The 21,262-nt window shown below is 34.6% G+C and overlaps 1 protein-coding gene across 1 annotated transcript in view; it reads left to right on the top strand.

The window, feature by feature from the left end:
- NEK10 (NIMA related kinase 10) overlaps positions 1-21,262 on the top strand; it is an 88,996-nt gene that overhangs the window by 56,653 nt on the left and 11,081 nt on the right. The window contains 9 exon segments of the mRNA XM_017817924.1: positions 999-1,173; positions 1,259-1,345; positions 8,590-8,638; positions 10,334-10,371; positions 12,355-12,455; positions 15,909-16,019; positions 18,408-18,516; positions 19,870-19,922; positions 20,007-20,062. Coding sequence (XP_017673413.1) covers positions 999-1,173; positions 1,259-1,345; positions 8,590-8,638; positions 10,334-10,371; positions 12,355-12,455; positions 15,909-16,019; positions 18,408-18,516; positions 19,870-19,922; positions 20,007-20,062 — 779 coding nt within the window.

Here is a 21,262-nt window from a genome sequence, read left to right as displayed (position 1 = left end):
CTTTCCTGATAAGATCAAAATACTTCTTGGGAAAAACTTTGAAAGAAGTTGACTTAGATAAAGAACAAATTGTCTTAGGCAGACTTGGTAAAAATATAGGTATTTAGGAATGTATTATCTCCTGAAATTAATATTAAAGATACTAATTTGTTTAGTCTGATATATTTGTATAATTTATCTCCTATCCTCCTTTATCACACTTTGCTCTGACAAGATAGGGTAAAAAGAAACATGAATTTATTTACACAACAGAACTAATATGTGAAGAGATAATAAAACATCTTCCTTCAAAATACGTTGCATTAAAATAGAAGCAATAACAGGGATCAGGGATTTCTATTCTTTCTAGAAAAACAATAAACACTGACAGCAGCAGAGGCAGAATTTTAAACTTATTAAAGAACCTTGTGCTACAAACAGGACGCAGCAGTTAAATGTTACAGGCAAATAATTTATATTGGATGTTTTATTTTCCTAGCTCTGCGTTTGGTCAGTTCAGCCTTGGGGTCTCTGACATGCCATCATGTCAAGTTAATTTCATATTTTACTACCATCTTGGCTGTTATGCAGGTTTTGTGTTGTCCAGAACTGGACTGCTGTTTATTATCTAAGCTGGAAGAGAGTAAATCTACCAATGCTTGTACCTGGGAACCTACTGTCTTTGTCCAGTCTTCTGTTTTTGTTCAGTGTTTGCTTCTGGTCTGGTGTTTGTTTCATTTTTTTCACTTTCAATGCTTGTTGTGAAAAGATTGTCATCAAGAACAAAGATGTCTTTTATGTAAAGACTAGAAATAGTTTTTTTCAGTTTGAAAGTTTTGTTCTAAATTTAGAATCAGTGACTGAACCAGTTACTGTGCAGTCTTGGACTAGAAGCTAAGTGGGAACAAAAAGAGTGTTTTTATGCATGTATGCACAAGTGACACTTTCATTTTCAGAATTTGTAATAAGTTCTGGAAAATGACAATATATAACATTTCCTTTTTGTTCTTTGTTGTCAGAAAAATTATGAGAAGTTAAGTCTTCATAGTAGCAGCAATGGAGCAGCCAGTTGCAAAAGTCAGTTTTCAGAAAATACTGACCTTCCAGTTGATAGTTGTCAGTCTGCATGTGGAAAATATGAGGAAGGAACATATGAAGAAATTCTGGTACAGGATCACAGGACTATAGAGAAAGGTAGGCATTAGCAAAAGAAGCATCAGGGTGCTGATGCTGGTCAGAGGTGGGTTAAAAGCTTCTTTGTTTTGATTTTTATGTGCAGGTATGTTCTCTGAATTAGATGCTGAGCTGGACATACTGGACTACTCAAACAGCTCCAGTTCAAGTAATTTGAAAGAGTCTGCTATTGGTAATATTCTTTAAGAATTAAGTGTGCACTAATTTCTAACAGCAAAGGAGTTGTTTATTCCAGAATGTTAGGGTATTTCATTATTTGTTGCACTATCTGAACTACCTAAGTAAAGAAAATAACTGTGCCTCTGTGGCAGCCATTTCCAGTTTAATACATTTTGCATCTCATAGTCTTTGTGTAGCTTGTCTCCGTATTTTGCAGTAACGTCTGTGAAAGCTGGAATATTATCAGGCAACTTGACAAAGAAGGTAGTTTTAAATTTGAAGCCCTAAGATGACTAGTATTGATAAGAAACAGATGGAAGAGTGTGAAAAATAAAGTTGAAAGAAGCAGGCTTTAGCTGTCTAGATGAATTGGCTGAATGGAATTGAAGGAAGGCTTAATGATTAAAACAGGATTATGTGATAAAACAGAGCATTAATTCTGCTTATAGTTATTTATGGTAAGCAAATAGGAAAGCATCAGCTGTGTTGGGTGTTATCTTAAGTAACAGTTTTTTCTGATTATGTTCCAAATATGAAAATTTAAAAGAAAAAAACAAAAAAACAGCTCTAACTGCTTTGAGTCACTTGCAAAATTGTGAGCTACCATGATGTACCTATTAAATGGGATGAGATTATGATTAGAGAAAATCAAAGAGCATTTTATACTAGAAAAAAGAGATGGATATTAGAGTTGAGCAAAATTTAAGATTTCCATTCATCCTGTTTAGTTCTGAAAGAAAATTTGTGGATGATTTAAAATGTACTTTTTAGTAAAGGGAATGTAGTTGTGTGAAGATTAACAAATATTATTGGTACAAGGTCCCAGGCTTCATAAAACATAGAGTGACATTACTTTATCTGTTTTTAATCCTATCTGCTAGCTGGATTTCTTTCAGATTTTGGCCCAGGTGCTGAAGAAATATGACTACTTTTAATTGAAATGTCTAGCCATTAGCTCATGGCAAATAAATGATTTAATAATTCTATTTAAAATCCATTAATATGATTTGCTAATTGTAACTGGATAGCCTGCCTTTCTAAAGGCTGGAGAACCTGTGGCAGGCCAGCCCTGAGATTATTATCAAAGTTTTCTTTAAATAATAATAAATTTAAAAAGCACTTTGTTGCTTTCTTGTGCTAAGAGAGTAGCAGGAGAATGCTACGGGATACAGGGAAGCCTAGTCTAACTGTGGGAGAGGGCCTGCATAAAAGGAATCCCTTGAGGAAAAGCAGCTTGCGGAGACAAACGTTCTATTTTGTGTTTATACTGAAGAATAACTCATTGTGTGTCTCACAGAAATGTAATTAATTGTGGGCTAGTTCAGCGTTGTAAACAGACATTTGAAATCTTTGTAGTTTGTAACTTGCCACACCCAAAGCATTAGTGGTAATGATTTCCTTGTAGTCTATTTTGCTTGATTGAGATCTGGACATTAACAAAACATCAACTTTTTCTAATATTTGAATATTATGGTACCAGGTTTCCATATTTTTAATTAAATATTTTAAGCGGAAAGATCCAGTCAGTTCCTGTCAATTGCAGTAACTTTAATTAGCATTTCTAGAAATCATTATTCATTTTTCTCCCAGCATAGAGTTTAATTATTATATAGATACTTCAAGACTGCTTTTTCAGAAAAATAACTCTGTAGTGTTATGTTCTTAAATCACCTCTAGTGTCTACTTAATGTTGAAGTCAGTGTTGTATATTGGTTGTAATTAATGCTGGCAAATGTTTCTTCTTTTCAAGGATAAAGAAAAGGTAGCTTTAAAAAAATAATTATAAATTCAGGATAATTGGGTATTACTTGGATTATGCTCCATTCATTACTGATAAATGGCTAACAGAGTTTGCATTATCAGCCATGGTTTTTTCAAGCATGTCAGCATTGCAGGGGAAAATGTGACCAATTTTCATCTAGCTAACTTGGAAACTGCTAACATGAAGATGTGAGTTTTAGTTATGGGTATATTGATGAGGACCTTGAAAGGATTTGTCTAATCATGCTGTCGTCACATCATTCTCAGAATAAACATGATCTGCAACCGTAGAAAAATATCAGTCTAATTTAAAACTAGGGCGGTATCTTGTGTGATATGCTGAGTTGTTCATTGGCACTGAAGCTGGTATGCATTTGACAGTGTAATGGGGGTAAGCTTTTTTTAAAGTCTGCTATTGTTATATTGTTTTCAATAATTTTACATACTCTGATTTTCAATTATCCTTTAAGAAAAGGATTATTCTTCTTAGTCTAGACAATGTATTTCTACAAGACCAACTCCTTTACTCTCAAGATGGCCAAATGCAAGGTATGTAGATTCTGGAAGAGTTATTCCTGGTACTTGAAATGATTAATCCTACAGAAGCAAGATTCTATATATTTCAGAAGCATAGAGGCAGTAGTGACAGATGCATTTTTTTTTTCCCCACCTGAAGTCCTATTAATTTGAAAACAGAAAGATTGACAGAGGGTAGGGCCATACTGAGTCAAAAACAATGAAGAGTGATGGGATGATAATAGTTTAATTGCTGCTGTTTTTTCTTATTTTAAAATTACAACGTTCCCAACTTTACCCTGACTTAGACACGTTTAAGGGATTTTTACTTGCTTTTGGTTTACAGTGTAACTGTATCTTCATTTCTGCTGGTAAAACCAAGTAGCAGGAAAATATATGATATATCTTAATGCATAGTAGTCCAGTAGAGCTAGTATGTCAGTTGAGTGAGAGTTTAAAAATTTACTCTATGTTTGGGAATGCTTTTTTTTGGAAAATAGTTTTTGTTTCCCTTAATCTTGTTCACTTACACTGCAATTGGGACAGCATCCTAAATACACTGAAAGACATTACTGTGTAAAACATTGTAAAACATCCTATTAGAAATCCTATGACCTTCCTCACAATAAAAATGAAGCATGCAATATATTCCTTTCAGAATTGCTCAGCCACTAGCTTTTCATAAGGCTAAGAAGTCTCAATGTACAGTCCTGTTGTGCTGCTGTATCTTTCTTAGAAGTTTTTTTGTTACCTCATAATTTAATTTATGTTTTCAGTGTTTGGGGTAACCTTTGATCCAACTTGTGACCAATAAGCAAAGACACTGATATTCAGGATTCCTTTCCTGAATTTCTGCAAACCAATAGTATTCAGAATTACCATGTAATGAAGACACCACAGATCTGCCTGAAGAATTTTCTAGTGATGTAACTGTAGAGGGGTCTCCTATATCTTTCTTTGAGCTTTTAGAAATATAACGTGTTTACACAGTGCACAGTTTTGTGCAGGTGATGTTCATATCCAGTTGAATAATTGGGGATTCTAGAACTAGGATGCTCTCAAAATAGGAACTCTGTATGTTGTATGTAGCAAATGACTGGGCTCTGAGTTTAGGTCATCGCTTAGCTCCACATTTAACTACTTTTGAGGATAACAAGGAACACTGTGTGAAATGAAACCCCCATTCAGTAATGTTGCTTGCTGTCTGGAGTCAGTAATCTGCAGTCAACTACATTATATCTTACAAGTTCTGTGATCATAGAGCTGAGCTTTCTTTTTTTTTTTGGCTTAGACCAGTTGCATTTGATGAGTTTGATGTTTTGAGAGCATATTTCTTCTTTCAATAACGTGATTAGATAGTCTTGTAAGTTTTTAGGATAAGATTGTCTGACATCTGCTATATATGATTCTTTAGATTGTGAAGGGAAAGCTTAGGAAATTCCTTGAAAATTATTATTGCATCAAGAAAACAATCATTTGCACAATGGGCTGTCTGTGAAGAAATTTGGAGATCTTAGTGTTTTGTAGACTTACTCTTCCCAATTTATCTAAGATTCAGATTTCTCTTGAGACCTTGGGCTAATGGGTCTTTGTAGAAAATATCAGCTAGAACAAGATCTGCTGAGACCCAGTTTTCCTGTATGATGCTGGAGTTAAGTTCAAAGTATGTTTATGTCAACTTCTGTTGCTGTACATGGAGTCCCTACTAGTGAGAAAAGAACTTAGTTGTTTACTCTGCAAAAGGGCTTAATTAATATGCTTGGGATTGGCCATTCCAGTGCACAGTGGTTTAAAGGACAGCTTACTAAGAGTATTTTGAATAAATAAAGGTAATTTGACCTTTCTCCTGAAAAGATCATTAAGCCGTCATTCAAAAAACCACATCCTTTGCTTCCATTTTGTTCAAAGAGATACACTGAAGTTTTCTGCTGATGTGAAATCTTGATTCAGTGTTCCTACCGATCTGATCAAACTTGAGAGGGTTTTCAGAGATTTTTTAGATAACATTGAAGTGAAAGTTAAAGCCAAAACAAAAGTTATTATCTCCTCAGGTTTTTCTGATCTCATATTGTGTTATAAACTCTTCTCTTGAAATTACATGGTTAGGTGCCTGCAAGAGCAAAACACTAAACTGCCTATTAAAAGGTATTTATATGATTTGCACTTATTTCAATGCATGTTAAGAAGTTAAAGCCTTAGAAGTTGCTTTAATTACATCCGCTATTAAAGACCAGAGTAGCAGTCAGAGAAGTTCTTTATGCCTCATTTAATTTTTTTTTTAAAATGTCCTCAAGGAATCTTCATAGAGCTATTCAGAATAGAGAGGCTGATGAGAATTAAAAGCTTTGGCTTTTGCATGTCTTTCACATTCTAACAAGAGTGGGCACAAAATAGGAGAGAGATGAAGGATGTGTATTTCATTTTTCCTTGAGATCCTCTCAAACTGAGAAATATCCTCTTGCAAGGCTTTTGAACAAAACACATTGCCTTGCTCTTCCTATCCCTGTCAAAGGAGTAACCATGGTAAAAGGAAATACAGTCCGGGTAACCCTGGGCTGAACATCAAGATGCACAATGTGCTCCGTGACTTGTTAGTTAACTTGTCTGCATCTTAATCTTTTTTCTTACTCCTCGTCTGGCTTTGTATGATTAGCATAACTCATACACAGAAGGCTAAGTATTATAAATAAAGTCTTTAGTGTTATGTGTGTGTGTATACACATGAATGTTTGTTACAGTGATTTTTACATGTTTGAATCTCCTTGTGATTAGTTATTGAATAGATTATTTGGCTGTGTTTTCATAGTGACTAACACATAATGAGATTTTTCTCTCTGATGTAGCTGCTCAGTGGGTCTCTAACATAATAATAAGCAATAAAAATAGGGCTGAAGGATGTTTGCTATTGTTTAGTGTTGTTCTGCATCATGATTTCTGTGGTTTTTTTGGTTCTGTTTTTTTAACATTAGTATTTTCCTAACTTTAGCATATGAATCAGAAAATACTATGTCTCTACCATGTGCAGTGAGTGGTGAGACAGATTCTGGTGTAAAATATCATGCACTTGTAAATACACTCATAAACTGGCAGATTAGCAAGTCAAATGTGGTGAGTCATCAAACTGATCAAGCAAATTTGGATATGAACCCTTTACTCATTGAAAGACCATTTATTTGAAACAGCCAAAGGGTATAGTATTTCAAACCCAATTATATGTATGAATACTTGGAAAAGGGTGTGTGTGTTTTTTATAAAATTCTAGCAAAGAGCTAGAATTCAAACTTAGCTTTCTAGCCAAGTGGCTTCTGTTACTAATTTTCATGAATATATTCACGTAATATATTGTGGTGTTTATTGTGTCTGAAGTTGGAACTCAAAATCCTTACCCCAAGCAGCGTGATTCAGGTTCAGTCAGTGCTTCTACTTTTGTATTTGTATTACTGTGTCTGCATCCTAAGCGGGTAAAATATCTGTTCCTTGAATAGGCACAATCATATTTTGCATGTCATTCTTTATTTTCTAGACAGTTAGACACTGTCTTTGTCTATTTTTCTGTCTCAGTAAAAAGGTTAATTGAAGTACTTTTGCTTCTATGAGGGCCTAGTTTATTTGCTATTACATAGGTCAGCTTTTCTTACTCAATAGTCTTTTATGCTAGCTACTACAGAATTTTAATATCTGTTTTCCTAAGCAAATCATTAACAAGGAGTAAAATGGTTTCTTTTTCTTTCATTCTCTGTCTGTCTGTGTTCCTCCTTTTTAGGGAAAACAGATTTGGCCTAAAAATATATAATTTCTTTTGGTTTTAAAGTGATTCCAGTGTGACAGATGCAAGCCTCCTTCAGGATTTTTTTTTTAAATTCAGAGGATATCAGAAAAGTAAGAAAAATAGAGGCACTATATTTCACAGTACAACACAAAGTATGTTTGAACACAAAAAGATTTCAGACTCTCAGAAATGCGTTTGCTCTACTGTTGCTCTAGAACTAATATAACTACTGTAACAAGACCAACAATGGGAAAACTAGTATAAATGTGACATAAAATCTTTTTTTTTCTTATCTTCTATTTGAGTGATTAGTTCTTGTTTAATGGTAATGCTTGCAATGTTAGTAAGTGTGGAAAAAAATCTCATGTAGACAAAGATGAAGGGAATTTTATTAATATCCATGAATTGTATGGGAAAATTGTTCTAGAATATTCTAATCTTACTATTCAGACTCTCAGTTAGCAGAATTATCTTTTCATTGAACATGCACTTATTCCTCATTCAAAATGAGATACTATTTGTAGGACAGAGTGGTCTCATACGTCCAAATTACCATGAAAAGAGTGGTTTTACAGGAGTGTTTTAAGGCAAATGCTTAAGACTAAGATTTAAAGCAATGCTTTCCAAGTGTAGAAATAATATTACCCTTCCTTTTAGACATTTTTGGCACTATGCACTAATTATGTTAATGTTTACATTAGATGTTGGACCAATAACTGGTCTTCAAAGTCTTAAATTCAGTAGGATTATATAAGAAGTGAGGTATTGTAGATGTTACTGCATATGAATAGTTAGCTAATAGAACGGTGAAATAAAACCCTGGTGGAACAAGGTTTAGACAACCCCTCAAAGGTCTCCTGAAAAAGTGGACTCTATCCAGACTAGCAACAATGTTGTGGTTACAGCGCTAGCAGTAACTGTAATAATTGAATGCAAATCTTCTGTGGACATCTAGTCAAAATGTATTGTTAGTATCTGTGAAATTCTGAAAGTGTTTCTTAAAATACTGTGTGGGGCTGAGATTTTAGTTTATGATGTAGGAAAATCTTCAGTGCATCAAACAGTAACTCGATAATCAAATGAGGTTTGGAGTTTGCTTAACACTGTTTTTTAAAATTTATTTTGACACCATGTCTGGGAAATAGAAAATATTAACATGCATGTTTTGGGGTCTTTTTAAGCAGAAGATAATATTTATGTCCTTGTTCCAGGTATAATTAAACAAAGTTTTAGTACTTCTGGAAGACAACCTCAGATAAGGTAGGTGTGATTTATATTTTTAATATAAATTATATAATTGATCACTGTTATGATCAGTTCCAGTTGTTTGATTCACAGTGAAGCAATTCTGCAATTCCCTTCATGAAACATTTCCTTACTTACCATTACAGAGTCGTATTGTATCAGCCTACGACACTCAGTCTGCTTGAAGATGTTGTAAGAGGGTGCTTGCACTCAAAAGCTTTACATGATAAATAGTTTTAAAAATGGACTTTGCTACATCAGCTAAACCAAGTTATTTGGTCAGCCAAATTCTGGTTTTGTGTTTTTAAGCAGATGTTTTTCCATACAAAAATGTGTTTGTGTATTGGATAGTGTGGAGTATATTATAGTAGTGTAGAGTAAGATCTTGTCCCTTTGAACTTCTCTAGACATAGAAACCCATTTTTTGTATTGTGGAGGCCCATTTACTTCAGAAAAGGAAACAAAAGAAGCAGAATGTGTCATATCATCCCTCTTCCTCTTCTAAAGGTCTTCCTTATTCTTCTGTTGTTTATTTAGTACTGCATCAAACACATTCCTGACTAACCATTATTTTTTCTGATCTCCTTGGCACCACTCTTACTCACAGACTCTGTTCTTTGTTTCTTTATTTCTGCTTTTCTTTCATATCTGAAAAAAACCCTCAAAATGACTCTTGGCTGCATCTGCCTCCTGAACAATTTTTTTTCTTTTCACCTTTAACTTAGCTATGTAAGTATTTATAATGATGGCATCGATTCCTCTTGTGTTTCTCCACAGACACCATTTTAACCAAAGGCAATATTTTATTTTTGCTTTGAGAGTGGTTCTTAGCATGTCACCATCCAGTCTGTCACTTATCACTTCACAGCTTTAGTCCTGTTGCACTCAGTGGCAGCCTCGTCATGCTTGTGTTGAAGTCAACACGTCTTTTTCTCTCTGTACAAATTCACTAGTCCACAAATCTCTGTCCCTCACATAATCATTAGAAAAGCTATCTCCTTGTCTGTCTTCATAACTACTCCTTGAAACTGTAGTTTTCCCTACTGCCACAAAAATATATACAAATTCTTGCCATACTAAGACTATCACAGCTGCCACCCATCAGGGCATCATATTGGTTCATTGAGTTTCCTCTCTGTTCATATTTGGTTTTTATTACTTATTTCAGCTAGTGAAATTTGCCAGCTGAGAAAGAGTTTGTGTAGAGTACAGAGCAGGATCTAACATGGAAACATGTGGACCTGTATTTCTGACATTGAGATACTGCTATCCTGGTGATGTAATATTATTTTCCCCCCCATTTTACCAGTAACATATGCATTATTACTCGTGTTTTTCTCCTCTAAAGATAATCATTCTTTATGTTTTCCATCCATAAGAAGGGTTAACCAAAAGGTCCTTAAACACGTACAAGTGCATAATCTAGTGGATTATTGAGTTTTCAGTATTAAAATCCTCTCTACAGACTTTGTGTGTTCCAGGCTGAAAACTGAGCAGGGAAAGAAAATTTGTTTAGTAGAAGTTATGCTGGACATGCAGAGTAAGCCAGCCTTTATGTAATTTAAAAATGCACAGTTAAAAACTAGGGGATTTGGACAGATTTCCTTTAGAGGAAACATGAGACGTAGTCAGGAAATACTGTTATTTTATTTACAGTCATTGATGCCAAACATAATTAAAACTTTTTTTTTTTTTTCCAAATAATGATAGAGATTATGTTGACAGTCCTGGATCAAGACTGTGACCAGGTAATTTCGTGCTTGCAAGAAATTAAAACTTTAACTTAAATTAAACCTAACAATTTTCAAGTTTTTAAACATTATTACATTATTCTCCTGTTGCATATAGAGTGTTTTGTCATAGTCCACCAGTTGCAGATCTTTACAATATGAAATGTTATGGTTTTATCTAATAATTGTATTTTAAAATATTAGAAAATGAGACAATTACATTTCACATACAAGTATGTTGTCTGAAATATCATTAAGGTACTTCTTAAAAATATGAATTACAATAGTAAATCAGTAAGATCTCATTTTAATGGTCATTATCCTGGCTAAACTTCTGCTGAATGCAATTAGAATTTCCCCTGATAAATGAGTTTTCATAGAGCCCTTGTAAACTATCGTGTATTTATACATTGTGATTGAGGAAACAAGTTTTCTATTTGAGGTACTTTTCTTTCTTACTGAGAAGCTTCACATACTGTGAGCTGCTAAGCTGTGATTTCAGAGTGCATATTGTCTGAATTAAATAATACTTGAAAGAAAATTATTTTGAGCAGTTGAGATATTGATCATAAAAAAGTGCTTTTTGTCTATATTAAGTTCTATTTTACATTTTTCATATAAAAATTCTATTAAAATTTTTCATTATGCAGTACAAATCAAAATTTGATGTCAGCCTTCTGCAGTTTCAGTGCTGTTTACTAAAGAGTGCCATTATAATAACAACACAGTTAAAGCCCACTACCCAGCCGTAATGTATCAGAGGTATCATGATTTACAGACAAATGCTTTAGCCTTTGTTGATATTTTCAGTTCTGTGGGTAATTTGAGTAGATCCAATATCTTTTTTCAGTAATGTTTCCCTTTTGCATAAAAGTCTTAAAAGCTTTGATCAAGTCTTCAGCAGCCTATTCACACATGTGTGCCCTCACCCTCCAAATAATGCTATACTTCTGTATTTAAAAACAACCCAACAAACAAGAAACTTGAAGCAGTCTGGAGTGTATGGACTTCGAGGGTACTCCTGAAGTTCCTAGCTTAACATTGGGTCTTCAGCTGTCTTTGAAGCACCTGTACCCTACAAGTAGACATTACATCTGGTCCTCCTAGATTTTTAGGTCATATTGTTGCTGTCATACTAGAAAAGAGAGAAAGCCCTGTACACTGAATAACAGGGAAATGCATATTATATCCTACTCAATCATTTTTGTTTGCTGTTATCATTCTAAACATATTTTTATCCAGAAAAAAATTCTGAAGACACACAAAAGAAAGGGCACTGATTTGTTTTCTTTTGATTTGTTATACAAGCCATTGACAGGAAAAGAGAAGACAAATACCACAGTACAGGGAATAGCAAAAAAGATAACATGCCAAGAAAATAAAGGTTTTCTGACTGTCATAATAAAAGCTGAAGATTCACAGGTCATAACAGCAAGACTGGGGATTGAATAGAACAGTGTTGAAACAGTTGGTAGAGAGGTGAAAATGCAAATTGCTCTTCCAGTGGTATGTATTTTAGATTATTACAGCATGGCTTCCACTGTCACCTTGACCAGAAAAAACAATCTAAATTCTTCTCTAAGTGACTCAGGGGAAATGCAAGACTTTTCCTCTTACTCATCATTAAGACAAGACTTAGGGAAAAAGTGTCAAACTGAATTTCACTTGACTCTGTCAACACAACTGCCAAAAGGCCACAAAACCCCCCCAGTAACAGCAATGACATCATCATCTTCCTGATCCTACTGGAAATGTATCCCTCTGTGACAGAAAAGGACATTTTCTGTAACTCTCTATTTCTGTGATAGCACGGCTCAGAACTGGATGGTCCCTAGACACTTCAGTTTGTGAATGTCTGTCTTCTACTTCTTGTTAAAGTAGCCAGCACAGAAATTCAGCAACATTAGCATTTATATCTACAGATTTTAAACAATGTATGCTATTACTGTACTAAGGCAGTAAAATGAGCTGCCCTCCTGATTTTACTCTTGTCATCTACAGCATCAGCAGGAATTGCTGTATCACAAAGGAAGGTGCGTCAGATCAGTGACCCCATTCAGCAGATTCTTATTCAGCTCCACAAAATTATCTTCATCACTCAAGTGTGCATTACTGTTGCTTCTGACATTCTATGCTTTTTAGTTATTTGCTGTTGTCAAAATGATGGTACTGCAAAGTGCTGCTAATTTAGTCACTGTTCTTTAAAAACAACAGAACTTGACATTTTTGCAGATGGCAGGATGCTTTAAAAATATATCATTTAAATAAAGACTAACCCTGAATATTAGTATGTGGAGGATGGCAATAATTGAGTCATGTGAAAAAAAATCAGTGGCTCACCTCAGAAAAATGGGTTGTACAGTAAATTATTTTTACAACATTCCGTCATACTAGCAATACGATTATTTAAGGTGACAATATCATATACTGACTTGGAGAGTATATAAAATGCTTTCCTCTATAGCAATATTTCCTAAATAACTTCAAAGTTAAATTTTTTTATTATCAATATGTAGTAATACTTTAATGGGATTTTAGTGCGATAGTTCAAATCCTGAATATGTTAAATGTTTTGAAATGTTTTTAAATGTCAGATCTTTTTCAAACTTAAGACTTATTTTAAAATTAAGTTGAAATGCTTCGTAATGAAGGAGAGCTGAAGTTATTTCATGCTGATTCCAAACCAAAAATGGAGCTGATACAAATCTACATTGAACTCTCCACTAAAAATGTGATGGAAAACTTTTTATTCTCTGGAAAGATGGCTGCCATGCAGCTACTTGCTATTCTTAAATAAATATCTTTTTGTTTTCCAAAATGAAGTGTTTATCTTTGGCATGTGATGTTTATCACCTCAGGGATTTTCAGATTGATGAGCCAAATTTGTTCAGTTTTGTTTAAAACAGAATAGCATAACTGAACTTGAGTGTGCTTTGCATGTCTCCTTTCTTTTTTTTTTTATTCTTTTTAACTGTCAAGCTTGTCAAAACAGGTAACACAGAAATTATCAGAGACAAAGAAATACTCATAATTTAAAATAACTGGAAATTATCTCCCTCTCCCACTAGCAGTAACAAGGCAGTTCAGTCTTTACATGGTATATTAGGAGTATGTCCAAGGTGCTCGTTAGTGAACCTGTCCTCTCTGTTGAAGGTTTTATCAAGTGGCCTACTAATTAATAGAAGACATCACAACGTGGATGCCCAATAACTGAGAACTAACAGCAGCTCACAAACTGATTCAGAATTGACCAGTGAAGCAGCAGCAAGAACTTTGATGGTTTTGGTGTCATTTGGTTTCAGAATGGGAAAGCGGAGAAACCGGGATCCATACCTGTGCTTGTTTACGCTGTACTATATGCTTCTCTTGTACTTGTTTATGTTCTTACCAGTCTAAGGTCAAATATTTTTTATAATATATAGCTGGTTTATCAAACTCTTTTACATATTTCAGCTGACAATTCTAAACTGAAGTTTGCAAGGGAGAGTTCTTGCCTGTTAGTTCTTGGCTGCTAGCAGCCTTCTCAACCCAGTTTCCATGGGAACAAGAATCAGAGTGATCTCTGGAAAACAATGTAAAAAAAAGCTTTTAAAAAAGCATTATGTAAATCCTTGGCCTTTTTTTTTTTTTTTTTAACTGATCTGACAGCTGATTTCCTTAAAACAAAAGCTAAAATTGAACACTAGTGCCTAAGGCAACTCCAAGTTTCTGAAGCAGTGGACTTGTTCTTTACCGCTTCTGCTTCAGTATATCCCAGTATGTCCACAGTACATTAACTGCACACAGTTGGTTGCACTGGTATGTAATCTATAGAGCATCTTGCAAGCCTTTCCTAAGGCATAATTTTTTTTATGGCTTATGGGCTAAGGAACATTCAACACCTGACTTAAAGCATATATGTAAGGCCTTATCTGCATGAAAAGAGAGTAGTATGTCTGTAACCAAAAACCTGTATACAACCAGCTGTCTGGTGAAGTCTTTTGTGCATAGAATGTGACTTTGATCTCTGTTTTGTCAGAGCAAATCAGGACTCCTGTGGGCCCAATAAAACTGTTCTGGATTTATAGCTGTCTAAAACCAGTAATTTGTTCCAGTGGGATAAATGTCTTTATAATGTGTACTGTGTCAGTGTTTGAATGTGAATTGTTAGTGGTCAAACCCTCCTTAAGTAGTCAAAGAGCTTCTGAATGCAGTGGAGTGGCACTTTATGAATTTATATCAATAAAGTGAGTATAAAGTGTATACTAAATGGTAGAAAATCATATTTTTTCAAACGGTGCCTCCAGGTATAAGCAACTATACAGAAAGAGCATAGACCATGGTTTCAAAAAGGTAGTAACATATCATCCAATTGTTGTCAGACTGAGTTGGTGTCATTGCAGTGCCCAATAGTGGAAACTTTACATTTACTGCTGCAGCATAAAAAATATTTAAAAGGAAGAGACATCCTTTGAACTCTATATTAAAGACTTTAAGCACTATAAAGTATGATTTGTACTTTTTAAAAAAATGTAAATGTAGATGAAATATGTATTCTTTTTCAACCAAAAAAATACAGGAGGAAAAAGTATACAAAATAAGTTATGCTTTATAGACAAGTGAAATATAGATTACTTCCCACAGGTAGCTTCTAGCAAAAGACACATTCTGAATTGTATTAACACCCATAATGACCTTAAAAGAGCCTGTTGAAGCAATTCTATGCACATTGAATGAAGGTCTAAGCTTCTTGAAATTCCATTAATTTCAACTGAATCGACTCATTACAGCCATACAACCATAGTCTAATGGTTGATGGGCTTTATCTATAGAAAAATGTCATAGAATCATAGAATCAGCTGGGTTGGAAGGGAACTCTGAGATCATCAAGTCCAACTCTTGATCTACTACCACTGTGGTTACTAGACCATGGCACTAAGTACCACATCCTGTCTTATCTTAAAAACCTCTTGGGATGGAGAATCCACCACTTCCCTGGGCAGCCCATTCCAATGTCTGATTGCCCTCTCTGTAAAGAAATTCTTCCTAGTATCTAACCTAAACCTCCCCTGGCACAGCTTAAGACCATGCCCTCTTGTCTTGCTGATAGTTGCCTGGGAAAAGAGACCAACCTCCACCTGGCTACAACCTCCTTTCAGGGAGTTGTAGAGAGTGATGAGGTCTCCTCTGAGCCTCCTCTTCTCCAGGCTGAACAGCCCCAGCTCCCTCAGCCTCTCCTCACAGGACTTGTACTCGAGTCCTAAATGTCCCAAATACTAGCACTTTGATCAGGGAGGCAAATCTAGTTGTACCTATGTTAGGCTTGTTGTTATGGTGTTTACCTTCAACGCTAGAGGAACTGAGTTATATGATAAGCCAACAGAGTGGGCAAACCAAGGAGCCTTATTATAATATGCTTTTAAATCAAGTCTTGTGCTGTTATCACCATGCTGTTAGATATCAGTGTTTCTTTTTGAAGTGTAGATACTTTTTTCAATAATGGTACTGCTGCATGGGTCACCTTTATGGAAGGTGTAACTGAGTGGTGGAAACATCTGTTTCTTTGTTTCATATAGCTTCCTCCAGCTTTGCAATGCAACTTGAAAAGGAGAATCATTGAGAGGTTCAAGAAGTCCCTCTTCAGTCAGCAGAGCAATCCTTGTAATCTGAAATCAGAAAAGAAAAAGGTGTAGTACAGCATTTATTACATTGAATTTGTCCCTTTTTCTATTTGAATTATGCTATCGATATTAGTATCACAAAACTATAAGTGTAAGCGTCAATTTTTAAAAGGAAACATTTAGAATATTCTCTAGATATCTTTTATTTGGCAAATATGGAGGTTCATTAAGTAAGTAGTTTCTGTAGGTTGGTTTCAAGTTTTTGTCTCATCATTAGAATGTTTTTTGTAAATGGAAAGGACCCGCAAGCTTCCAGCACACAAAATCAGACTTCGTCTCATCAGAGCTCGTAAAGACAAGAGGAAGGGAAATGCAACTGGAGTTTATGTAAGCTCTTAATTTATGTAAGCTCTTCTTAATTTCTTAATAGTTTCTCAGTATTTTTCATGTTTTGGAATGTATTTCTACTCAAACCATTAATTTTAAGAAAGCAATGTCCCAGAGAGCCTTGAGTATAACATACTTTGTCCCATGGTTGCATAGTGTGTCAGCAACAGTTTAGTGTCTCATTTTAAAACCACTGCAGATTTGCAAGAATGGCCTGACTAAAGAACCGTGCCTACATATTTTCCAATGACAGGCTGGATACTCTCCAACAGAGAAAGAGCTAACAATAATATCAGAATTTCTACATGTTCCTTCAAAATCTCCTGAGAACACTGTAATCGGCAAAGGATCTGAAAATTACTTCCTTGTCATCTGTGCACTGGGGGAGACTGAAGCTAAGACTGAATTAGTGACAAAGCAGTTATTAGGTATTTTATTGTACCTAAAATTTGATGACTAAGGTGATTTATTATCATTCACATAATTCTCCTGTGTGACCTAATTTGATTGTTACCTACTTATGCTGAATTGTGGAACCTTCTGCATCATTGTTTGCTACAAAATAGACTGACCCCAAATGCTGGATCCTTCCTATGCTTTTGTAATAATTAACCTCAGATGCTTAAGCTTCATGGAAGGTGGTTACTTAGTGTTTACTTTGGTTTACATTGGTAGTACATTAGAAAGATAATTAAAGATGTTTCTGAGCTATTGGTTTCACGCCAATCTGAAAACTGTAAATCAGGCTGGGACTTATATATTAAACAATTCTTGTATTTCACCCATAACATTAAATCTAAGAAATATCTGCTCATTGTGTATTGAGTTGATGTTTTCAGAAAAGGATGCCCAAAAATAGGGTAAGAAAAAGGATATGTTTATTATAAAATTAACCTAATTTTCAAGTGTCTAGAAATAAATGAAACTATTCATAAATGTTATCAACAAATGTGAAATGGTGTTAGCTTTTGAACTATTGGATTTAAACCTCAAGAAAAGGGAAGAAATACTCTATTTAAAATGTAAATGGTAGCAAATTTAAAATGTTTCAAATGTTGTGTGCAATTCTGGGCATTTCCAACTTGAAGGAAATAGTTATAGAAACTATTAAAAGCAACAACAGGAAGTGCTGTTAGAAAGTTGGAGAATTGATAAGCATCAGTAAGTAAATGTTACGTGATTTACCAAAATTACCGCCATAAATGCACTGGGTAACATGGATATCATTTGGAAGTAGTGGGAGGAACCTAAATAGAGAAAAGAATTAGGTTGAACTTTTCCAGCAAGTGTTAAGAGGTTGTGCAATTTCTGCAAATAAAATTTAAAAATAAAGCTATTTTTACTATGACAAATTAGAAAACCTAATTAGAATAACACACAAAAAGATTCATCCACTCATCAGTGATGGGGTAGAGGTCTTCCAGCAAGAGATATTCTTCTGTTTCTGTAACTGTAAAAGTGTTATCATGCTGCAGAAGTCATAACTGGAATTTCTTTCCTGCACACAAAGGTACTTTCCTGTCAGAGATGTTGCCAGTGGATGTTTTCAAAACTAGATGTTTTTAAGTTTAATATCAATATCCTTGTTCATATAATCAAGTAATTCAACTGACTTTCAGGTTTCAGAAGTTCGGGCATCCCTCCAATGGGAATTATACTGCTTGAATATAGGCTTACAATTTCACTTGAAGCCCCAGTTTTGAAAACGAGTTATCAGCTGCTTCTCTCCTTGGTTCAAGAAAATACACTTCCCTGTTAATCTTCACACAAATGTATCATTTATGACATTTTGTTCAGATAGTTTGAAGAACTCAGTGCTTTATACTAAGTGCAGATTGGCAGCTTGTGATGTTCAGTCAGTGTTTCTGGAGAGAAAAAGCTAGAATGTTCACAATTGTGTTCACCACTTTTTGATTAATCTAAAAAGAGTTGAAATCTCTTGACTTTTGATTGCACTGAGAAACATAGGAAAGGGTAAACTGCCTCAGAAGTCTGAAGTTTTGGCAAGTGGGAAGGATGGAGATTTCAGTTTTCTTTCTTTTCTTTTTCACCTCCCCCTCCCCCCAGTTGCTGGAAGGTTCTCCTGAATTGATTGAGCCCAACATCTTCACAGCAGATTAGCATGTGGTACTTCTTTCTTCAGGTGGAAATATGTTGCTTCCAGATGATAGAAAAAGTAAACAAAGCATCAAAACTTCTGTAGTGGCATATAGGTTTCTAATAAAATGTATGGTGTCAAAGCAGAAGGAATTGCTGCTCCGAGATCTGTCTTCAAAGGCAACTGATTTTCATTATCAGGGTTTTTTTTGTTTTGTTTCGTTTAATTCCTGGTGAGATGTGCAGTTCACCACTGCTGGAAATTTCTACTAATTTAAGAGAGTTTACTTTGGAATTACAAAGAAATATAAAAGATGCAAGTACTTTATGGTTCATCCATGAAAATTAGTAGAAATGTTTGTAACCAAAAATGTCATACTTAAGATTTACCTGTCCTTGCACATGATTTTTAAACAAACTCTGTTCAAATCCTATGTTGTTCTTTTGTCATGTTTGGAACAGTTACAATGGGTTGGTTTAATTAAGTAGCTAGATCAAGCCATACAAACATAAGGAGGAAAATATGTGTATGTGTGTGTATATATATATATATACACTTCAGAAAATATAACAATATATATGTCAAATATACTTTGGACAAGTGATACTCAGCATGACAAATAATAAACACCATGTTTAATCAAACCTACAGCTGTGGCATCATCCAGGGTGGGGAACCACAATTCCTGGTTCAGAGACTTGTTTTATTATGTGCTTCTTTGTGCAATGGACATAAGGGAAAAGTGCAGCCTGTATTTTGGTAACTGTGCCATTTACATTCTTCTAAATACAGGAAAAGCTGTGTTGAAATCCATGATCTAGAGGATACAGTAACATTAAAAATCTGTGATGCCAGAAAGAAACGTGAGAAGCTTTGGTTTTTATGGGCTTTGTGTTGAAACATTGTAGTTACATCAGTTACAAAGCTTATTGCAAAAACCAAAATTAATACTAGATGTCAAGGGTGATATTTGAGTAGGAAATGAGTCCCTAACAATCACTTTAAATATAAGCATTATTTTGTTCCCGGAGACAATGCAGTTTTTGAGATGCTCATTATCAGTAATTTTTGAATCTCTTAACCTGCAGACAATACTTTTGTCCTCACAAATTGCTGCTGACTCCGTGCCCTTCCCACTGTAAATTGTAAGTGGGAAAAAATAAGAAAGTTATATTTCCATGTTCTGTTTGATAAAGTCTTTATTTTCCGTCAGTTTGACCACTTTCATAATAAGCGCATCAAATGTTCGCATCATGCAAATGTTCACATTAGATGACCTCACCTTTTCAGGGGTTCATTGTGGTCAGTGGAAGTTACTGATAATGAAGCATCTCTCTTATCATTATATTTGTAGTGGAATTGCTAAGAAACTTATAAGGGATCATAAATTCCAAATTCAGTGGTATAACATTACTTGCCTTTTTCTTTAAGGCATGGTTGGCACTTCTGACATGGCAGAAGGGGTGACATATGAGCAGTTGCAGGTAAGCTGTATGTATACCTATATGTATTCATTTATTACTGTTAATGAAGATAATTTACTGAAATTAAGTTCTTTTTTGTTGTAGACTCTAATTAAAGAGGTTCTAGAGGAAAGTGATTATTACAGTTTCTCTTCTAACAGGTCAGTCTAGTCAATTTAAAAAGAAAAAGTTAATTATGATGTGCTAAAACCAAATGTATCATTGTCCTGTTTATGTGATTGCAATTTCACTTTAAACTTAGTGCAATATGTGGTTTATTATAATGCATGGATGCATGGACTGGAAGAAATGTATGTGGGACACATTAGCTAATCTAAGCAGGTTTTTTCGGCCATATCTGTTTTCTTCATTCAGATGAAAGAGTAGTAGAAGTATGGCAGCAATTTCCTCACATTTTTCCACATATAAAACCACATCTGAACAAAAGGTTCACTGCATAGAAGTATATTTTATTTTAATAGTCTACCATTACAGGGTTGAAGGGATGAAGCTGATATATTTAGTAAAATACATGAGTACAGCACAAAAAGCAGTATAAGTGGTTACTAGCACAAAAGTGCAGGGGATGAAAAAAATGTAATGGTCTGTGAAACTAGGCAAATGCTTTGTCCTGGAGATGGTATATCTTTTCTGTGGGAAAATTTTGAGGAGAGAAAATATATGAAACATATCAATATAGTCCACAACATAAGCCTAGCATTTCTCATATTTTTCACCTGATAGCCTGTTATTTATCTTCTCAAATATTCTTTAGTGCAAAAAACCATTAACTACTTTCATCAAGTAGGTCTATTCTTGTCTTTGCAGTAGTCACCATTTTAAAGTCTGAGAGACTGCAGTTAGTTTTCTAAACCAAACAAACATACAACCACCCCACTCCCTTCCCCCCTAATAGAAATATTAAGAGGTTTTAAGAATTTATACTTCCTGTTGCCTCAGCGATATTTTCCAGGGGTTTTTTTGTCTCTGTAAACTTTCTGATATGGATTGACTCAAGTTTGAAAAATTTCTAATGATATTCTGAATGCTTCTATAGGCTACTCGTTAAATTGGAATTCCAGCTTGCAAGTGTCTTGCAGCTGCCAGCTCAAAGTATTGAAAAATCATGATTCAACACTCCCAAAATAAAATATTAGTTCAATCTCTAAACCTTCAGGGTATACTTGAATTATGTTTACAGATTACTGTTTCAGCCATGAGGTCTGACAAATTTGTTTATAAGTGTGTTCAAATTCAAAAATTTTTGTCCTAATCCCAAGGTCCCAGGATTTGGTGCTGTAGAAATAATATCACACAACTTAGGAAAAAGAAAAATACTCTCATTTTTAACATCAAGATCT

The sequence above is a fragment of the Lepidothrix coronata genome, unplaced genomic scaffold, assembly GCF_001604755.1.
Source record: "Lepidothrix coronata isolate B3197 unplaced genomic scaffold, Lepidothrix_coronata-1.0 Scaffold64, whole genome shotgun sequence".
Classification (NCBI taxonomy): Eukaryota; Metazoa; Chordata; class Aves; order Passeriformes; family Pipridae; genus Lepidothrix; species Lepidothrix coronata.
This window is presented reverse-complemented; position numbering and strand designations above follow the sequence as displayed.